This window comes from Echinops telfairi, unplaced genomic scaffold, assembly GCF_000313985.2.
Source record: "Echinops telfairi isolate 266 unplaced genomic scaffold, ASM31398v2 ScPeMD7_7412;HRSCAF=8450, whole genome shotgun sequence".
In the NCBI taxonomy this organism is placed as follows: Eukaryota; Metazoa; Chordata; class Mammalia; order Afrosoricida; family Tenrecidae; genus Echinops; species Echinops telfairi.
Genome location: NW_022111312.1, coordinates 13066414 through 13087852, shown reverse-complemented (window position 1 = coordinate 13087852; position 21439 = coordinate 13066414). Strand labels below are relative to the sequence as shown.

Here is a 21439-nt window from a genome sequence, read left to right as displayed (position 1 = left end):
TCTAACGTCAGAAGGGCAGACACTGCTTCTGCAGAGTGATGTCTTTCAAGTATTTGGTGGCTTTCCGGATATGCACGCCTTTGATGGCCTGGGCAGTTTCACGGGTGTTCTTGAAGTGGACCCGCAGATTCGACCCCCTTGATTTCCAGGCTTCTGCAGGGTTTTCTGGGTCAAATGAGTAGCGAACCATTTTGGCAGGTCACCTCAGGCTGCTCCAGTTAGAGGAAGAGCGGTGGGTTCTGGGAAAATTCATAGTCACTCAACTTCTAGGCCCTAATCTTTAATTAAGAGTGTTCTCCAATATCTCTCTTCCTTTTCAGTTGTCCCAATGTTTTACACAAAGATTTCCACTGTCTCCTCAAAATTTCTATTCAAGTTCCAAAAAGGGCCGTCATAGTCCCTATAGTCTAATATAGTCCCTGACTTTTTCTTGACTTCACTGTGAAGTACCTGTTTGCACAGACAAAAAGGCCTTTAAGGTGAAGAATGAATTTCACAAGTATTTCAATGGCTGTTTACGATGGAATGCCGTTGGTGTTGGGTAACATGAAGCTGCTTTCTACTCATAGTGACGCTCTGAGACAGAGCAGGCCTGTCCCAGAGCTTTGGGTGGACGGTCATCTTTACAGGAGCAGATGACCATGTCTTTTTCCCAGCAAGCATCTGGGTCCCAACCACTGACCTTTCAGCTGGAACCTTGGCACTTAAGCCCTCACTGTGCCCCCCACAGGCTCCTCTGTTGTTACTGGCACCTGTCCTCGACCTCATGTGGGCAGAGTAGAACTGCTGTTCAGGGTTGTCAAACCCATGACCTCTCAGAAGCAGGTCTTCAGGCCTATTTTCCAAGGCGCCTCTAGACCGGTTCAAACCGCCAACCTTACCATCAGCAATCTAGTGCTTAACCATTTGCACCACCGAAGGATGGTCTCTACCATTAGGTGGATCCCAAACTTATCTAGCCTACCTTTCAGAAAAAAAAAATTTACTCAGGGTACTAAAAAACTTTTGTACTATCACCCATAATCCAGGATAAAGTATAGCTACGTGATTTTGCAGCCCCCAGGAACATTCTGGCACTGCCCCCCAGGGGGTGGTATCTCCCACTTCGGGAAACACTGGTATACTCTAAACTCGCTGCCATCCAGTCAGTGACTCAGAGGGACACTGCAGGACAAAGTAGACCTGCCCCTGAGTGTCTGAGACTGTCAACTGTTAACAGGAGTCGTGCTGCTCTCTGTTAAAGTAGCTGGTGGTTTCAAACTGCTGACCTTGCAGCTCGCACGCAGCCCAATGAATAACCACTATGCCACCAGGGCTCTTGGTATACTCTAAATGCACTTAAAAATCTGCTGATAGTAATGAAATGACATGAGGTCGAGGCACTTGAATACAGGAGAGCACAGCTCTTTTCTACAGTATTCTGACATGAACTCCAAATACAAGTAAACAAAATGGTTGTTTTACGTGGATGAGTGGGCTTCCAAAAGCGTGTGGAAAATGGAATTAAAGTGAAGGCCCCTCAGACGTTTCCCCATTACTGAGAGGTGGTAACCTTTCCCACATATGCCTGGCACACAGAAGGTGCTCAAGAGGAACTTCTGGCTGTTAGTTCAATCCTGATTCTGAGAAATAATGGATTCAAACACAAGAAAGAAAGAAAGAAAGAATGGATTCAGGAAAAGGCAAATGAAGTCGAAAAGGAGAGTTCACCCAGCAAGATACATTTAACCTCCTAAGTCTGTGGTTTCATGACATCATACTTACCAAATATAAGATGTAACTGCAGCGACCTGCAGATGCTGTCCAGCAGAATCACTGACTGGTCGGCTACAATAATAAACCCATCACTTAAGCCGCAAGCTTGTATCTTGGGGTTTAGGGAGGCCTGCGGAAGAGCAATGATTAGCAATGAAAACATCCGTCTACACATCTAATGATACTTATCAGTAGGATCTCCACAGTTCCAAGCACCCAAGTTTAAAGCTGCACTCAACTTGAGATGCCTTGGTTCCTTTGAGCCAGGAGTCCTCAAACTACGGCCCGCGGGCCACATCCGGCCTGCCAAGGACATTTATCCGGCCTGCCGAGTGTTTTTGCTGCCGCTGCCTGTCCTACTTCAAAATAAAATATGTGCAGTGTGCATAGGAATTTGTTCATAGTTTTTTTTTAAACTATAGTCCGGCCTTCCAACAGTCTGAGGGACAGTGAACTTGCCCCCTATTTAAAAAGTTTAAGGACCCTTGCTTTAAGCCACCTATCTACTCTGTCATGAAGCTGTTCTGTGTATGTCTTGAAACCAGGGTCCTCAGTGAGAAAACAGGATAGGAGGCTAAGAAATGGCAAATGATTCCTCGTACTGGCCTTTGCTTGCTTGCTTCCTCTGGGTTGACCTTACACCTGTTTGAGCCAGGAGTGAACATAAATGAAGCGAGACTGCCACAAAGGTTCAGTGTTTGCACCACATCCAGGAGGGGGTAGTGGTGAACTAAACTGTAGGGTACAGGACATAAACTAAAGATACCAGAATTGACTAAGACCAATGGAAAGGCTACCCTGGCACAGCCACACTGTCCTGATTATTAAGAAAAGTTGGATCTTTTTGTGAAATGTTCTGTTTTGTTGTTTTTAATACACTGGCAGCAAACTCAGTATGTTTTGGGTTTTTTAAATATTATGTAAGTTAAACAGTTGTCAAGGGTTTTATTCCACCTGGATCCACAGTTAACACTCATGGTAGCAGCAGCTAGGAAAGCAAATAATTTATCGCACTGGGCAAAAGAGCTCTTCAAAAGTGTCAAAAAAGCAAAGATGTCACTTTGAAAACTAAGGTGCACCTGACCCTGGACCATGAAAAAGGGCGATCAGAGAAGAACTAATGCCCTCAAATTATGCTGTTTGCCGAGACTGCCAGAATGAACAGGTTTGTCTTGGAAGAAGTACTGCTTGAATGCTCCTCAGAAGAGCCTGTCTCACCTACTGACACACATCATCAGGAAGGACGAGGCCTTGGAGAAGCACATCAAGCTTGACAGAGGGTCAGCGAAAAAGAAGATGACCCTCACCTAGATGGACTGACACAGCGGCTGCAACAATGGGCTGAAACTCAGACACAAATGTGAGGGTGGTTACAGGGCCAGGAGGTGTGTCATTAGGTCACTAGGAGCATGACGTGATGCCACGGCACCTAAGGACGACGACAAGAAGCTAAAGAGGAGGCTCCAGGTTTTAGCTTCTGTTGTGACTGATTTCACTCAACATAATCCAGATTCACCCATGTTGTAACATACATCAGGACTTCGTTCCTCTGCATGGCACAGTAATACTCCATTACCTATAATAGCTTATTTAGTTACTTATTTAACTAAATCATTTTACTGGGGGCTCTTACATATATCATAACATCTGTTGACACAAGCAGACATGGATAATTATTGGCATCCACTATTTGTAAACTTTTTCTTTCTTCTTAATCCCTTTGATGTCAGCTCCTCTTCCCCCCCCTACACACACCTGTGAACCCTTCATACATTATTATTATTATTTATAACAGCTTATTTTTTTATACACACTACACCCCCTAATGCCTACAGAAAGCTATGAGGACTTTAGCTTTAGAAATATTGAAGCTAATAGGATGTGGGGTAAACTGGCATGGAAATTTTTTATAATCTGAAACTATCCCAAATATCCAAATCCAGACATCCAATCACTTCTGACTCATACACATTTACAATCTATAAAGACTGTAAATCTTTACAGGAACAGCCAAGTCATCTTTCTCCCTAGGAGTGGCTGGTGGGTTTGAACCACTGACCTTGTGGTAAGCAGCCCAACATCCAACCCACAGCATCACCAAGGCTCTAATTTAACATTTTATATATTTTTTTCCTACTTTAAATATATATTTATTTATACCTATAGTTAGAGGGAGATAAAGTGCTATATTGATTCACAAACTTCATGAGCCTAAGAGGCCGATGAAGCGTTGTACATAATTCTGTGGGTGCTAACGATAGCCATCGGAGTCATTACCTTCTCAGAGGAGATCTTCACGAGCAGATCTACTTGATACAAAGCTGTCCCGTGCTCTTTTCTGGAATCAACACTTAGGTACCCACTTCCAGTGTCATCACTGGTTAGCAGCTCAATATCATTCCACATGTCCGGAGACAGGCTCCCTGAGTCAGGAGCAGCTTGCTTTCCCTGTGATGACAATGTTAAATCAGAGCAAATTCTCTCACTGTACAGCATCCACTCACCAGCCATTAAACAAAAAATGCTAAGAAAACATCAACAAAAACGTGTCTGTGTTTTACTTCTGTGGTCACTAGAAATGATGGGTCAATAAGATGGAAAGAACCAGAGCCATGATTTTCAGCAGAAAACAACATACTAGCTTCAGGCAAGCAAACCAACCATTCAGATCTCAACAGTGTATCCCAGGGCTTCTGGTACTTTGGAGGATGTGAAATTTTATCAAGTATTTCTTTGTAACTTTTAATCAGCACCATGAGACATAATGTAAACTTCACTGTCAGACGGTCTGGGATATCTCTGGGTTGTAAATTCTAGATGAATTTATTAAAAGGGCAAGAATGTTTCCACAGGGTTGCTATACAATGTACTAAAATGACAAAGGGAGAGAGAAAAACTATTTGCTCTGAGCAATTAAGAAGCACACTTGCAATTCAAGGTAAGGCCCTTAATACGAAGATGAGCAACAATCACTGGGTCAAGTTCAGGCTACCTTGGGTGGCACAAGCATTAAGCACTCTCTCTACTAACCTGCAGACTCAGGGTGGGATTTCACCCAGAAGTTCCTGAGCAGAAAGGCCTGATAACCTGCTAAAGTCCCTCAAAACCAAACTCATTGCCACGTAGTTGATTCAGACTCATAACAACCCTGTAGGGCAGAGTATCCCAATGGGTTCCTTCGTTAGCTTCCCCAATAAACTCCATAATGGTGATACTATCTGATGGAACCCAGTAGGAAAAGAGGACAGGCACAGCTAGTGTCAGAACTGGTAAGAAGGTTGCAAGGTGAGGGCATATCTGACTTTTCTGGGTCTCACTTCCCACATCTATAAAATAAAAACCTACCATGACCAACTTCCTAAGGCTCAACAAATGTATTTTGAGTTTCTAATCCTAGGCGCGATTATTGCTGATTGAATTAAAAAAAAAAAAGAAATGTACATTCTTGTGGGAAGATCAGATAAAAAGAAAATAGTTAACACTCATTGAGCATTTCTTGCAAGCTAGGAAAAGTTGTGAGTGCTTTACAGATTCCATCTTCACAAGAACTCATTTTACAGCTGAAGAGAATGAGTCAAGGATGAAAGGAACGACCAAGGCCACCCAGAGCTTTTAAGAAGGGTCACATTTTTCTCCTCATGACAAACCAAATCAATGCACAGATACAAAGCTCACATTAGAGGACTGGAAAGTGGGGCTCTTAAAGGGGATCTGTATTTGGGAAAGGAAGAGGTGACAAGGATGACAAGAAGCCAAGCATGCTGTAGCAGAGATACAGGCCTGGGCACTGGGTGCACTGACTAGATGCTAAAGGTTCAGCGTGGAAGAAGATAGGGGAGAAGGGATGGAAGGGGCCAAATGAAAAGGAAGCTTCAAGATTGGGTTTTATTCTCAGAGCAAGGTAAGGGTGACGGGATTCGATTAATGTTTCCAGAACACTTTGGCTGCTGCGTGGAGATTAAAGAACATGAGATAATAAACGAGATTAAATTTTTCTTCAGTTAAACCTCCACCAATAAACGATCCCAGCTGGGCACCAATCTCTCCCGCCAACGTCTGGATGGAAAATATCTCCGAACTAAGTAGCGGCTGATAATACTTCGAGCTGAACCCACAACCCCAATCCCCGCTCCCTTCAATAGTATGGCTGCCCCTCCTCACCTGCAATTGAGGAAACTAAAGAGGAACCCTCAAAGGTCGCGGAACTCTTCCCGATTTATGCAACCGCCCCTAACCTAAGGGTCCATCTGATTTAAATTGGCGGGAGACCTCCAAACCCAACCCCTCCTACGGTGGCCGGTGGAAGCCAAAAGTGTTCGGAGTCGAAGCAGGAGGTCCAGCCACCCTAAACTCCACCCATTCCGCGCTAGAGCCTGCGCATTCTAAGGCTTATGCTTGGCCCTACCTCCTACCCCGGTTTTGCCCGCCCCTTCGAAAGCACAACCAATTACGGACTGGATCCGCGTTGCTATAGAAACCTGTATCTCCACCCCCTCTTCCCCCAGCATGCTTTGCGATGCAGTGGGCCTCTTCGCCTTTGTGCCATCCGGGTCTCTCGCGCTAGCGATTTAGTCATTCGGTGGCGGAGCTCCAGAGCGGCCGGTACTGTTGGAAGCGGCTGGTGGAGTTGCCGCCCTTGCGGCCGGGACTCTAGACTATGGCGGTAGGTGCTGAGTCCGATTTTCTGACCAGGGATCTTTTTCTGCGGCCCTCCCAGCAGTCGGTGAACGGCTCTCGGAGCTGTTTTCCGTGCGTGTGTGGACAAAATGGCGCCGCGGCCTTCTTCTGTGCCCGCCATCATGGCCGCCTGCTGCCGGGAGGGGGAAGTAAGGCGGTGCCGCTGGGGGTAGGGAACCTTAGGAGTGCCCTTTTTTTTTTTTCCAGAACTTTCCTCATCCTTTTCGGCCGACTAACATGCCTCAGGTGTCGCTGGCTTGCTTACCTGGGCTCGTGATTCACCCTTAGCCTACTCGGGAGTTTATGATGCTCGGGCTGGAAAAGGCTCGGCACAGGGAGAGAAAAGGAATCGAGAAATTTTTGAAAAATGCTGGGTGTAGTAAGAAAGATGGGTTATGAGAGAAGAACTGCCTTGGGAGAGTTTTCTTTTTTTATTGACCTGGGTTAGATGAGGTTATTCTAATTGCATAATTAGAATTCGTTTTCCATCTTCATAAACCTTAGTTTATTTCTTAGTTAGGACCTCTTTGGAGGGATGTACTACGGAAAAGAGGGAAAATTGTACTTCTCAAGAGGTTTTGGAATTATGAATTCTGACTGATGCTCCGTTTCCGAGGCGGCTCGTGATGTAATCTTAGTTTGAAGTCTTTGAGGCATAATCTAGTTCTGCCGCTGATGGTGTTTCAGCCGAAATCATAATTACAGTTCTTAAATTACTTCTGAACAATAAGCCTGTGAGTTCCGGATGAGATGTCGCATTGTTGTGATTACTTCATTTTTGTTTTATTCTAAAAAATGTGAGCATTTTGCATTCCTTTGCACTGACAAGTCATCTGTTTCTCATTTTGGCAAATAAATTGGACCGTTAAAAGTAATGGAAAAATTAAAAGTTTACTCTTTATAGTAGTCGGGATATTTGGACTTTTAAAAGACGAGATTGCTTTCTTTGGGGGTGGTTTTAGGGACCCCCTCCCCCCCTCCGTGCTGCTTCAAACAATTGGTAGGTTATTTGGAATTTGTGGGTCAAGTGAATGTGTAGCATTTTCCTTTTGAGAAGTATTTTAAGCCTCTTGATACATATTTTTAATAGTTTTATTGACACTTCATGTACATGTCATGTAATCCAATAATTCAGTCCTATCAAGGGGAATTGTACAATCATTAACACAATCCATTTTAGAATATTCTTCTGTGTATTCAATTATTCGTGTGGTTACTTAGTACCCTTTAATGATTAATATTGTTTGACTTGGGCGTACATTTTTAAACACTGAAATCATTGCAAACATTTATTTTTGTTTCTGCAGTACTTCCTTCAATAGAAAGAGGAGATCCCCTGAAGAAGTGATTTAGTATTGAATGCTTACCTTCTCTGCTGGGAAAAAGTTGTATAGACTGTTGTCTTTATGGGCATCTTCAGCGCTTTCAATAATGTCGTTATAAGTAACAAAAATGGCTACTCTTTTAGCACAAGTAATTAAGATACTCAATACCATTTAGTAGATTCCGACTGTCTGTCTCTACTAAACTGAAATAAAGCCACACTCAAATGTTAAACATTGTTATATTTTCATCCATAGGATTTTTATTTCCCCCTAGATCCCTCTTTAAACTACCAGCCTGTTTGTTTGGGTCTTATTTAAACTAAAAAGGCTGTTTGGTCTTCATTTATATTTCTAGTCTGCCTTTCCTATTTCCTACAAGAGTGTAGGTAGACAATTGCCAGGGGAAAGCATCTGCCTGCCTGAGCTAAGCAGCTAGAAAGGCGGGTTCAGGTTCCGGTGACTTTTTTGTGTAGGAGTTTCCCAATGTTTGAGGAACGCAATCTCTGATTGAAGGTTGCTTTGCAGTGAGACGGGCTGGCTGTGCTGAAAGCTTGTGTGATCTCTTTAATTTTACCAATTGAAAGTTGTACCCATACTTGTACCTCACTGACATGTCAGAAATAGCCCTTACAGATTATTATAAAACCAAGTATAAAAGTAACATTTAACATTATCAATGAGAACCACAATCACCCATCATAATATCCATTTAGGCAAACCAGTTAATGTTAGATCTCATCTGTAAAATGTAAACATTTAACTCAGACATGATAAGAGGCTGAAAACCTTATTTTTATTGTTAATTTATTTTATGTAGGAGAACCTCATTCACTGTCAGGGTACTTCCTCTTACAAAAGACTTAGGCACCAGTTGTAAATAGTTAGGCCCACACAGTCTTTGTCACATTCTTTGCTTGCTTGTGTTTTAGGAGGCCATTTTTCAAAAAACCATTCTTACCTACAAGGCCCTACCAGTTACCAGCCTGTCCTGAGGAATCTCCCTGTTTTGCTGAAGCTGCCCGCCCCTCTTTTGTTTTTGGAGGGGGGTGCGGGGGCATGGTTTAACCAACTATTTTAAATTGTAAATTAGTTGCCTCCTTTATCAAAATCTGGCTCAAAGGAACTTTCTTGTTCTAGTGTACCCAGGTTTGAAGCTCATGTAAGATACCAACCTAAATCCATGTCTCCCTTTAAGGTCCTCCTCTCTGTAAGTTGAACCACATAGTTAAATGAACCCATGGAGATCCATTTCTAATGAAAAAATGATCAATGAAATTCCTTGGATATGTCATTTTTGTGCAGTGTTCTCCATTACAAGCAAGCTGGATTGAGCTGCTTTCTGTGAACTGGAAAGCAACTGATAATTAGATGAAGGAACTTAGTCTTAAGTTTGGTTCCCAAGAAAAAAAGGATTTTGTAATTTTTAAAGAAAAACATGTTTTGGTAGTCCACAGCACATAAGCTGTATGAGGCCACATTGGAAACAATCCAAATGCAATGAAAGATTTTAATTATTTTCTTTTTAAACTTTCAGGCTAGTGACACAGAACGAGATGGACTAGCCCCAGAAAAGATGTCCCCAGATAGAGACAAGAAAAAAGAGCAGTCAGATACATCTGTTTCTCCTAGAGCCTCAAAGCATCATTATTCAAGATCACGATCAAGGTCAAGAGAAAGAAAACGGAAGTCAGGTATGAGTGTTGGCGTGGTAATTACTGTCATTTGTTAATATCCATGTAGAAGCGTATCTTAAGACAATATTTTCGAAAGATTAATGTATGTGTTCTTTCCGGTTGAGAAATAGACAGTGTATATGCCATCTTCTAGAGAATTTAATTTTGAGAAAGGTAACTATCTTAATATAAAAGTTGTACATAACTTTCTGAAAGTAAAAAATGGTTCAGGTTTGGATCACAATTTTTTAAAATTCACTGCCATTGAGTGGATTGTGTTTCCATCTATGACAAGGTAGAACTGCCCCCTGTAGATTGCCGAGACTCACTCTACCGGGAAGTAGAAAGCCTCACTTTTTCCCTGCCATGCCACTGGAGTTTTCCAACTGTTGACCTTATGTTTAGCACCCTAACTCCTAATCCGCTATGCCACCAGAGCATAATTGCTATGTATTAAATTTCACTTTTTCTGCATTGGCAAAATAAGAGTCTTAAAGATACATCTAGATCAATGTTTCCAAAGTAATGTAACCACTCCATGAGGGACACTGGAATGATTCGACGGGGGCTACAAAAGCAGATGCTACACTTTATTCTGGATTGTGGGCTATATCGTTAACGCCAACATTTTTAATGGTTAGCAACAAGCCAAGTAAGTTTGTGTCTAGACAGTACTATTTCTGAAGCAAGAGGCTTAGAATTTTAAAATGCTCCACGGTCACTTTTTTTAAAGATCCAGTAGAACTTGTGGGTAGTGAATACTATACAACTGTGCTTTTTAAAAAAATATTGTTGCTATTGCACAATAGTGCTTAATAGCAAAGTCGTAAAACCTTGATTGTAGTCATGTATCCTTTGCATGTATAGCTGATCGCTACAAAATAAGTCAGATACAATTTTGTGTACAGCCCATCTCCAGTCGCAAGCGTCCAACATAAGGGATATTGATTATGATATTTTAGATTGGTGATCTGTTTCTTTTATGTATACTAAAATTAGTCCTATTGTCCAAAAAAATGGAAGATGACCAGTGGAGTGTGTAGTTATCCATTGGCATGAAACAGAAGTACAAGTGTATGTTGCTTAATGTCCCCGATATGTTCTATAAAATGCAAAATCCTTAGTCATTTTACTGCAGAAACAACTGACCGGATGCAAAAGGAATAATAGGATGTGGGAGTAAAGCGCCCCAAGACTGGGTCTTCTACCTTACCTGCCTGCATCTATTCCACAGTCTAATTCTGTAAAAATCTGACTTTGGGGTCTTTAAAACCATTTGGGAGAGAAGGAAAAAGCTGTTTCCCCCTTTAAAACAAAAAACATTTAAGGGGCCATGGGCACCTCTGAATTGGGAGGTTGTCCAAATTCACATTTAGTGACGTGCATGTATTTTAGTTTATTTAGTGAGCAGAGTGTTCGTTTATGTTTGCTTATAACAAATTCTTTCCTGAATTTACAGAAAATGAAGGAAGAAAACACAGGAGCCGGAGCAGAAGCAAAGAGGTAATTAATGCTTTGTAGTGAATAGGTACTATAAAATACTTATAACGTATCTGGTAGAAATGTTTGTGTGAATATATGGTATTGTGAAGGTAAGTACCAAAGCTTAAAATTGTAAAGGTTAATTGGATTATAAAATAAGCATGATTCATCTTTTTTTTTTTTTTTCAAGAAGATAGTTGTTTGTATGAAAATTACATTCAGAAACTATTAATTTTATTATGCTGTGACAGTATTCACAGTAAAAATTGCATTTGAAGAATATAATTGGTTTTTTAGGCCTGTCACACAGAGCTTCCATTAATGAGGTCCCAAGTCTTCTCGTGCCAGATCACCACTCCATATGTTAAATGACTATCATCTTTAAGGAGCAGTTCCCAGTTTTTTTAATGGAAGATAATGAGAGTCCTCTCTTCTTTAGTGCACTAGTCTGATTTCCCAGGTGGTGGTAGGAGTGGGACAATGAGGGAAGCTCGTGGTAGTGGAGAAAGAGAGGCAGCAGCTGGACTGCAGAGGAGCTAACTGTTCACCCACCTGAGAAGATGAGAAACAAACCATCAAGGCAGAGCAGACTTAGCTAAAAAGGGAGGAAAAGATTCTTACGGGGGCTGGGCAAGGGACTCCTAATCCAAATGTGGGCAGGGACTTCCTCTTCCCCTAATGGAAGCTCTGTTAAAATTTTAATTTAGGAGAGTTTTTGTGAAAATGACTATTTTGTTTAGCTCACATGATAACATTTCTATAATAAATCATACTCAGCGTGCTAATGCGCGAAGAGACTGAACTGAAGACGCTGCAGACTCAGATAGCAAAATAATAAGCCTACTTCATGATAAGGTAACTATTAGTCATTCAAACTCCTATTTCCCTTAAATGTATCTTAAATCAGTTAAGGGTTTTAATAATGTTTTTGGTGTTTTGTTTTGCTTTTAAAATTTTTAATAGTAATGTTAAGTTTGGAGAACAAATTAAATGTGAATTCTAAAACCTTTGGAAGTTAACCACTTAACACTTTTCCACTTTGCTATTTTATACTGCAAAGGCAGTACAGTCCAACTTGTATTTGATTATTTTATAGAGAACTGGCAATAAAACCTTGCTCTATCCAGGTCTCTTTTTTTCTCCAGAATAATAAATTAACTTAGAATAAACATTTGCAATTAATATCATCATGCATGTTCCAACATGATCTGACAAAATATTTTTTGTTGTTATTTTTTTAAAAAAACAATCTTGTGGGGGGAAAACTGACCTATCTTGGGAAGCTTGAGGGGAAAAGGTGTCCTAGATTGTGGTGGGAATCCTAAGAACATGGGGCCTTAGCCCAGCTACCCTGCTTTGCAGCTTTGTGGTTTCAGATCTCTAAAGTTGCCTGTCAAAGAAGTTGAACTAAAGGAAATCTTAGACTTAACACTTCCTAAGGGGTCAACATGCAATATATATCGACTCGGGGTTATTGGGTTTTTCATATAAGCAATACGATGGAGACTTTAATCATCTGTATTTGAGCTGAGTCTCTGTATATGTTTGAGATAGCCTTGGTTACTATGAAGGAAGTATGCGTTGTATGATGGCAGAGCGAATGTTAAACTTAGTTTGAAAGCAAATTCAGTTACCTTTTTCTACCCTAGGTACCTGAGCCAAAATTAGAACTCCAACCCTGTTGGGATATGGCAAGATGAAAAAATGATTGATGCCTTCACAGTTTAGACCTTGGGAGAAAATCAAGAGCCCTTGTAGAAAGGATGTGGCAGTGTAGCTGTAAAAGGGACACTAACTGTATCCAATTACTTTGAACCTACAGATGAGTAATGCTTAGTTAAATTCTGCATAGCTTAATGTGAAGTGCATTTTCTTGTGCATTTCTCTATGTCCATATTATCTCCACCCTTTTTAAGCTTAAAATTATACATGCTCTGGGCTTAAAATTAATGTTTTTCTATGATCTGGTTCACTAAAAGGTTTGTTGGCCAAACATGAAAGTTTGGGTACATGTCTATTTCCTTAACAATGTGTTCTCTTGGTTTGGTTTTGTTGGGTTTTTTCCCCCTATATTACAACAGCCATGAAATTTATATAAATACTGGAAATAGTAATTTGGGGAGGAAACTGCTTTGGGGGTTTATAATGGATTGCAATTAGTACTGTGCATCTGCAACATTTGGGTGATGTGGAAACTAGATCATTTGTTTACTTGAACAACACACGCCTAAGGTTACTAATGTTGCATCACAACATTTTTGCTTACTGGTACCCATACTAACTCTCTTTGTTGCACTATTTTCCTGAAAGAACGAACTTCTTCTTAAAACAGGCAAGAAGACATGAATCCAAAGATAAGTCCTCTAAGAAACACAAGTCTGAGGAGCATAATGACAAAGAACATGCTTCTGATAAAGGAAGAGAGCGACTGAATTCATCTGAAAATGGTGAGGACAGACACAAACGCAAAGAAAGAAAGTCTTCACGAGGAAGAAGCCACTCAAGATCTAGGTCCCGGGAGAGGTGAGTTGTCTGGGGTTACTTAGTGCTTTAAAGAGCTATGGTACACAAACTGCTCGTTGGCCCAGTGGTGCAAAACAGTCATGATTTCTAAAATAGATGGGTTTGTTTTCTTGTCTTTTGCCTTTGCCAATCAATACCCAATAATAGCTGAAGCCCTCTGGTCTTCATTTTCTGATACATGCCGAAATGGCCTCCCAAGATGAGAGGATAAGGACTGATGATGATTAGCACACTTAATTAGTGTCTATGATTCTTTTACTTCCACGTCTGTCTCTTGGGTGGGGTGGGCTTAGGGAGAGAGAGATATTGCTGAATTCTGTTGATAATGGTTTAAGCCAGTATAAAAATACTCTTGTTGGTGTAGTTTGAATATATTATACCAAGATTGATATATTATCTTAATCTAAGTTTTCTGTTGTCTCGAACTTAGAGGGATTGTAGGGTGGCGTTTTATTTTAAGAAACCAGTGTTTAGTATATTGTATAATTCTATGGGGAATATACGTAGAATATAGTATCAAAATCAAACCTTTCCACTGGTAAAGGAACTTGATTTAATATTATCCTTAAGGGAATAATCAAAAACGCGCTGTCATCCAGTCAATTCCAACTCATAGCAATCATGTAAGACAACGTAGAACTGCCCTTTAGGTTTCCAAGGCTGTGCCTGTTTCACAATACGAAGCTCACATCTTTGTCCCATAGAGTTGACTGGTGGTTTTGAATTGCCAGCATTGTGGTTAGCCAGACCAAAGCATAGCCACTATGCCACCAGGACTCCTCATTTATAAATCAATGGCTAATTACAGTTTGCAGCCTTGCAAACCTGTGGGGTAGTTCTCCATAGAATCACTATGAGTCCAAATAAACTCGGATGTCCATCACTAACAGCAAAAATCACAAAGGTTGAATGGCTTCTTTGAATTGCAGCATTCACTGTAAATGATGTAGTAATAATGGGTGACTGAAGAGCTCTGAGTAACTAAATGTACACTTTACTTTCAGGCGTCACCGGAGTAGAAGCAGGGACCGGAAGAAGTCTCGCTCCAGAAGCAGGGACCGGAAGAAGTCTCGCTCCAGAAGCAGGGACCGGAAGAAGTCACGCTCCAGAAGCAGGGACCGGAAGCGGCGGGTCAGATCCCGTTCCCGCTCCAGGTCGAGACATCGGCATCGGAGTAGAAGCAGAAGCAGGACAAGAAGCAGAAGTCGGTACGTGCTCATCGTCCTGAACAACATGGGTGCTGTAGCTTTGGCACGCCTTGGTTTTGTGAGTGTTCTGTTTGGTGTACGCTAAGATTGGTTTCTCATATCAGCAGTCAGGATAATGAAATTTGCTGTGGGATTCAGAATTGTGTTTACAAATTAGATTTTAGTCATTGTTGACTAATAAATACAATTAAACACCTATTTAGCATTCTCACATATTCTTGTGCATTGCATTTTCCTGTGAAGTGCTATGCAGGCATAGGGTAGTTCCATTAAAAAATTTTTCATCTCTTTTGGGTACCTGGATTCATGGCACTAACCTTAAAATCAGAGTAGCTAGGATTACATATCTACTATGGATTATACCAAAGCTCTTGGCACGTATTTACTCATGCAATCCTTATAACAACCATATTGTAATAGAAATCATCTTCCAGACTTCAAATACATACACATACCCATCATGGATACTCATGTCTAATATATAATCCACATCTACATGTTAATATTAAATATCACCGCTGCTTCCTTAATTTATTGTACTCAAGTTTACTAAGATTAAAACATCACTTATGTGACCCTTAATAAATTCATTAAGTTTTTAGTTAGGATTTTTGTTTATAGTAAGTTTATTGACTTGCAATTGAGATGAGTGAATTTAAAGTAAACGAGGCATTTGTTAATTTCCTGTTTCTTTTATTGTGGTTAATTGCCTTATTTTTCCTTTTCATTTATAAAAGCAGTATAAATAAAACATTCAGAATTTTGACCTTTTAACTCACTTCTGGAGACTTATTCTATTATACAAATACAGAATGATTTGTGCACAAGGATTGTCTGTGAAACCTAGATTGTAATGTGCACAAAGGAAACGTTGTAAGTGCTGTAATGGAAATAAGCTGTTGGCCAAATAGGAAAGACGGTGTCAGTGGAAGAATTCTTACTTGGTCATAATCAGACATGCAAGGTGTTTTCTTTTCTTTTTTTCAGAGAGAGGAAGAAGCGAATTGAGAAACCAAGAAGATTTAGCAGAAGTTTAAGTCGGACTCCTAGCCCCCCTCCCTTTAGAGGCAGAAACACAGCAATGGATGCACAGGAAGCTTTAGCCAGGAGGTATGTATGGTTTTCTCTTACTGCTCATTTTTTCTTTGCAACGTGGAATAAATAAAACTTTGGGCAAAATGAATGCTTTGGGTCAGGATTTTTTAAAAAGAAATTTCAGTGAAGCCAGAAATGTTATAAAACCTTTGGATCCTAAGTGCTCCAGAATGGTCTGTTCTCAAACACGTGATTGCACAACTGTAACTACTGAAAGACTAAAGAATCAGCAGTTTTTTTGCTTTCATTCACAGCTGACTGTTGGTCTATTTTTAGGGGGTTTTTTCCTCAAAAGTATGCTCCTAGGTATGTTAATTTTTCATGAAACTTTTGGGTCTTAAATTTGGTTTAGAAAAATCTCTGTTTTGCCTTTACTTAGTCATGTTTCTCCCAGGAACAAAGAACTACCTCCAACATAAATGAAACTTTATCGACCCTTTTCTTAATTTGGAGGTGGCATGTCGATTTATATCATTTAGACCCGATGTAAATCACCTTGGAAATTTTACTCCTTATTAACGGGGAGAACCCTGTGATTTTTAAATTGTTTCTAATGATGCTAAATTGTGTGTGGGGTCCACACACAGAAGGGCAAACTAAAATGTGGGGAGGTGAGGTGTAAAATGACACCCAGGCACCTGTTAGTGAGTTTGCGTTTTTATTTATTTATTTTTTCATTACAAAAATACAGTTATCACAATGTAACCTGATGTGCTGTTGCCCTGTGACCCAGCCTGGCAGACACTCCAGCTGAACGGCAGCAGCAAAGGTGTGAGCTCACCCCTTCTTTCGCTCCATTCACCAGAATGAATGGTGTTCATTCCAAACTATCAGTGGCCATGTGAACACCTAATTGGCTTGTTTGGAACCTATAACTAAACCAAGAGGCAGTTATTTAAACAAAACAAGGGTATACCGCATGGTTTAAAATCAGGGAATTATATCTTTCTGCCTTGTTTAATTCAGTCTCTGCTGAACAAATAAGCCCGGACTGGGAACTACGAAGAAGGCCATAACATCAAAATTGGACATTTTTTTTTTTAAACCCTCATTAACAACCCTGCTTGCTCAAAATAAAGAGAACTTGGAGCACTTAGTTGAGATCAAAGACCTTCAATATGATTTACACCTCAATGGAAAAAATTCTCACAGACCAGTTAGCTACATCATGACAAGCAGAGGAAAGATCAAAATTGTCAAGTTTTATTTTTCCCCTTATATTTACACTCTGTACCCTTATGTGTTGCACTGGGAATATCTACTGCACGAGATTTATTTAAAATGTTATGTAGCATAGGATGACCCTTTGAGGGTTAAGATATGACTGACCCAACCTGTACTTTTCAGTCGTGTATGCATGGAAAGATTGGACAAAGAAAAGTTGGACTGAAGAAGAATTGATCTATTTGAGTTATGGTGTTGGCTAAGAAAGTACTGTGGACTGCCAGAAGAAAAATTACTGTCTTAGAAGCCAGAATGGAATTGTGTGGACTTTGAACATGTTCTCTATGAGGAGGAACCAAACCCTACAGAAAGAGCCCCTGCTGCACAGAAAGGGATAGGGAGGAAAGAGGAAGACCCTCACTGAGATGCATTGACCAAGTGCTTTAACAGTGACCTCTGCGGGGAACAAGGCACTGCCCTGGGCTGTGTCATTGTGTGTTCCAGAGAGTTAACTGTGAGTCAGAATTGACTTGATGACATCTCTGCAGTGACCGTTTTAATACACACAGTGGACACTCCTCTCTCTGAACACAAATCAATAGGGATAGGAAATAATTTATTATTAAGTCTCAACTAATATATAATTAATTGGGCTCTGGTAAGGATTGTTAAGCCCAAAAGCTTACTCATTTACCAAGTCTTTTAATTTTCAAATCTTCATAAATTGAAGCTGTCACTAGCATTTTTAAAGTGTTAGTTTAAGAAGACTACTTGGTGATCTTTCAGATGACAAATTTACATGTGATCCAATTTTAGAATACCAGATTGATTGTTTGGCTGTCTTGAAACTTTCAAAATAAGGAATCTATAGTGGGTAGAATGTTTTTGTTTTTCTTTTCAAATGGGAGCAAATTTTAAAATGCTGATTTAAAAGTTTTTTATCAGTGAGCCTACATTTTATTGTAACTTCTGATTAGAAACTTTCATTCTGAAGGGCAAAAGTTACATCTAGTCTGTACCTTGCATGTGCCCTCCATAAATAAACAGATGTCTATAATTCACTATCCCCAAATTTTAATATGTGTAGCCCATCCTTCTCTTTATACCATAATAAAGGGAGTGGAGATATTTTAAGATTGTTTAATCAAGGTCTTATCAAGCAGGAGTTTCTCATCTTAAAGATCAAGTTGAGATCTCAATTCTTAACAAGATTTAGTTTTCCGTTTCCTCTTATAATCAGCACTGAGGATTTTTTTGCTCAGTTTTTAGAAACTACAAATTTAAAAAAATTTAAGTTTTCATTTTGTCAATTCTTTGGAGTTCTTGAAATGTTATTCAGCTGATACCCTTGTAGCAAGTATTTGCTTACTTTCCAATGGATGTCAGTTTTAGGGAGTGGTAAACCTGTATGTTTTATATAAAGGGATTTTAAATGCACATAATTTGGTTTTTGCTGTCATCTTGACATTTATTTAAATTGTTGACAGGTTAGAAAGGGCAAAGAAACTGCAGGAACAGCGTGAAAAAGAAATGGTTGAGAAACAGAAACAACAGGAAATTGCTGCAGGTAACGAATTTTCTTTATAAGGTTCTTTGTAGAAATGTTGAAAAATGCAAAAAATTAAAAGGAAGGAAATCAAACATTTTGAGTGTTACTTTTCAGCTTCATAAAATTGTATATATATTTATATGATCTGCAGGTGTAGGGTTTTTTTACATGTGAATGCTGGCTGTTATGTTTGTACTATTCATTGCAAGCATCTTGTAGTTGAGGTTATGGAAATAGTTTAAAATTGGTGAGTTCACATGGAATGATAAACCTTTTACATTAAGTCGCGTTTCTTAGATGCTGAATACATATTGGATAATTTTGAGGGTGTTTCTTGACATTGACAAACATTAAAAGTTGCCATTCACAATTTAATTTTAGACCTTTTTAAAGCTGTATTCTGGACTAGATATGCCATCAGAAAGTATGGGTCCATTCCTGACTCTGCCACTTTGCATGGACATTTCCAGGCTGACACTTTATCTTTATGATCCTCGGGGGTTGGTTTTGGTTTTTTTCATATATGAAATCTGCTTAATAGTTTCGAATGTTAAGAGTTTTGAGTGGTGTTTATCAAATCATTATGTGAGCCATAAGATTTGTGCAAATATGTACAGCTACAAAAATCATTCAGTGAAACCATGCCTTCGTAGAAACTTCATTGGCAGAAATGTACATCAATTTCATATACATCTTTTAAGATCTGTTATTGGGAATATATATAGTATGTATTTAGGTTAAATGTTATTGCTATATAAGCTTAATAACTATTCCCTTGTATTTTGTGAGCATAATTCTACTTTTTTGTAGCTTTGTCGATTTGGTGGGTTTAATTTTTGCCAGAAGATTAATTATGCCTTGATTGACATACTTCTCTTCAGCAGCTGCAGCTACCGGGGGTTCAGTTCTCAATGTTGCTGCCCTGTTGGCATCAGGCACACAAGTGACTCCTCAGATAGCTATGGCGGCTCAAATGGCAGCCTTGCAAGCAAAAGCTTTGGCAGAGACAGGAATAGCTGTGCCAAGCTATTACAACCCAGCCGCTGTGAACCCAATGAAGTTTGCAGAACAGGAGAAAAAACGGAAAATGCTTTGGCAAGGAAAGAAAGAAGGGGTGAGTTCTTTTCGTCCCTCTTAATAATGCTAAAGTAATTCATGTATAGTCTGAAGTCAAGCTTTCAAGGAAATCATTGTTGCCATCACTCATGGAAGGCAGAGAGTACTTAGCTTTGGTTTTCTGTTATTTACACTATATTGCAGGAAGGTTTTGACACCCCAATAAAATGTCAAATTTTTTATCCATCTTAACATTTTCTACTTCATTACAGGACAAATCCCAGTCGGCTGAAATATGGGAAAAATTGAATTTTGGGAACAAGGACCAAAATGTCAAATTTAGAAAATTAATGGGTATTAAGGTGAGTTTTACTTGGTTAAACTTTTTTTTCTTTAAGAATAACATTCATTCTTAATTGATAAAGATATTTTAGTGATATTCCAACTCAGTGATTTTCTGGTATCTGGATTGATTGCATAGGAAAGTTTTAAATGTTATTTTAAACGTGGTGAATAAATGTTTCTTAATTAAAATATAAATATGTAAGTAGTGTAATTAGATAATTCAGTCATCTGGAAGGGTTTACAAGAAGCTCGGGTCTATTTATTTCTAAGGTCTGGTTTTAACTGAAGGGATACTTGTCCCAAGTGGTGCACTCTGAAGAATCTTGTTCCTTCGAGTACCTGCCTCTTCTCTTACTTCTTACTCTTCCTCCCACTAACCTTTATTAAATAGCTACGCCTGCCTCCTGTTTCTGCCTTCCCTGAGACAATAATGATGCCTTTTGTTAACAACCTGCTCTGTCCTCATACTTAAAAGAACACTGTCTTCCACTCCACTTAGTAACTGAATAAATTAAATCTAGAAATTTTGGTTTCATAACTGTCAAATAGGAAAACATTTTTATTTTCTTATATTTTTAAAAATCTGATATTTAGAGTGAAGATGAAGCTGGGTGTAGCTCCGTTGATGAAGAAAGTTACAAGACTTTGAAGCAACAGGAAGAAGTATTTAGGAATCTAGATGCACAGTATGAAATGGCAAGATCACAAACCCACACACAAAGAGGAATGGGCTTGGGTTTCACATCTTCAATGCGAGGAATGGACGCCGTTTGAGAAAGCACCCTTGTACAGTTTGGAACTTTATAGACTTTTTGTTCTGAAGTCAGGTCCTTGTTCACCAAACAGCTAGCATTCTAGCTTGCATGGGTGTTGCATTGACTTTAATTTATTGAAAATCTACGATTTTTTTGTTGTTTTGTAAATATCAGATCAGTGATACTGGTGTTAGTGTTGTAATCAGGTTAAACCCACTTCCATTAAATTTGACAGGACTATAGAAGGACAATATTTTTTGAGTTCATGAATTCTACTTTTCAAATATATAAAAGCTGCAGGTGGGATAAAAGTCTCATCCATGGATTTTCTGTGTCCACTGTCTTGTGTACTTTTGTACTTAACCTTGTACAGTTATTTTCATCTCTTGAAACATGAAAGAAACGTTATGTAGCTGTTCTTTAGATGATCTGGCTATTTGGTACATAGGCCAGCACAAATAACGCTGGGTAGAGACAATAAAAATGGTTTTCTCAAAACTGGTGTTAAAATAACATGAAATTCTTGTATTTGTTGTATGGTTTCTATGTTTGGTAAAGTGTGTTAAGCATTTTGCAATTGGCTGTTAGAAAGTACTAACTAGAACTTCCCCAGCCTCCCCTTTTTAAAAAAAGAATTATGCTAGACAATGCCATAGTGAGCAGATATGTAGTAAGGTGGAAAGAAGCAAAAACTATTAGAATACTGTTCTATTATGTGGAACAGAATTGGTGTACAGTATTTGTTAACTATTCCATGTTACTAAAAAAATACATAAATGCATTAAAGGGATGTAAGCACTTTTATTTTAATAAAGTGCCTTATAACAAGTCA

At 39.4% G+C, this 21439-nt stretch overlaps 2 protein-coding genes across 5 annotated transcripts in view; one reads left to right on the top strand and one right to left on the bottom strand.

Moving 5' to 3' along the window:
• The window catches only part of KNTC1 (kinetochore associated 1), a 79318-nt gene extending 75140 nt beyond the window's left edge, over positions 1 to 4178 (bottom strand). The window contains exons 1-2 of the mRNA XM_004709721.2: positions 4033 to 4178; positions 1765 to 1885 (exon numbers count right to left, since the gene is read on the bottom strand). Coding sequence (XP_004709778.1) covers positions 1765 to 1885; positions 4033 to 4161 — 250 coding nt within the window. The 5' untranslated portion in view covers positions 4162 to 4178. The remainder of the gene's footprint in view (positions 1 to 1764; positions 1886 to 4032) is intronic.
• Positions 4179 to 6336: 2158 nt separating this feature from the next.
• On the top strand, positions 6337 to 21439 carry RSRC2 (arginine and serine rich coiled-coil 2). Of its 4 annotated transcripts, none has more exons than XM_004709600.4 (10): positions 6337 to 6418; positions 9292 to 9448; positions 10890 to 10933; positions 13245 to 13435; positions 14440 to 14643; positions 15631 to 15753; positions 18390 to 18469; positions 19336 to 19565; positions 19780 to 19869; positions 20447 to 21439. In XM_004709600.4, exons 1-10 carry the CDS (start codon positions 6413 to 6415, stop codon positions 20624 to 20626), a joined length of 1305 nt encoding a protein of 434 aa, XP_004709657.1. In that variant the 5' UTR covers positions 6337 to 6412; the 3' UTR covers positions 20627 to 21439. The 4 variants fall into 4 exon arrangements, with proteins under 4 accessions (XP_004709657.1, XP_045152748.1, XP_004709659.1 ...); XM_045296813.1 differs by having other exon boundaries at positions 19333 to 19565; XM_004709602.3 differs by lacking the exon at positions 6337 to 6418 and adding an exon at positions 11690 to 11767 and having other exon boundaries at positions 9411 to 9448; positions 13223 to 13435.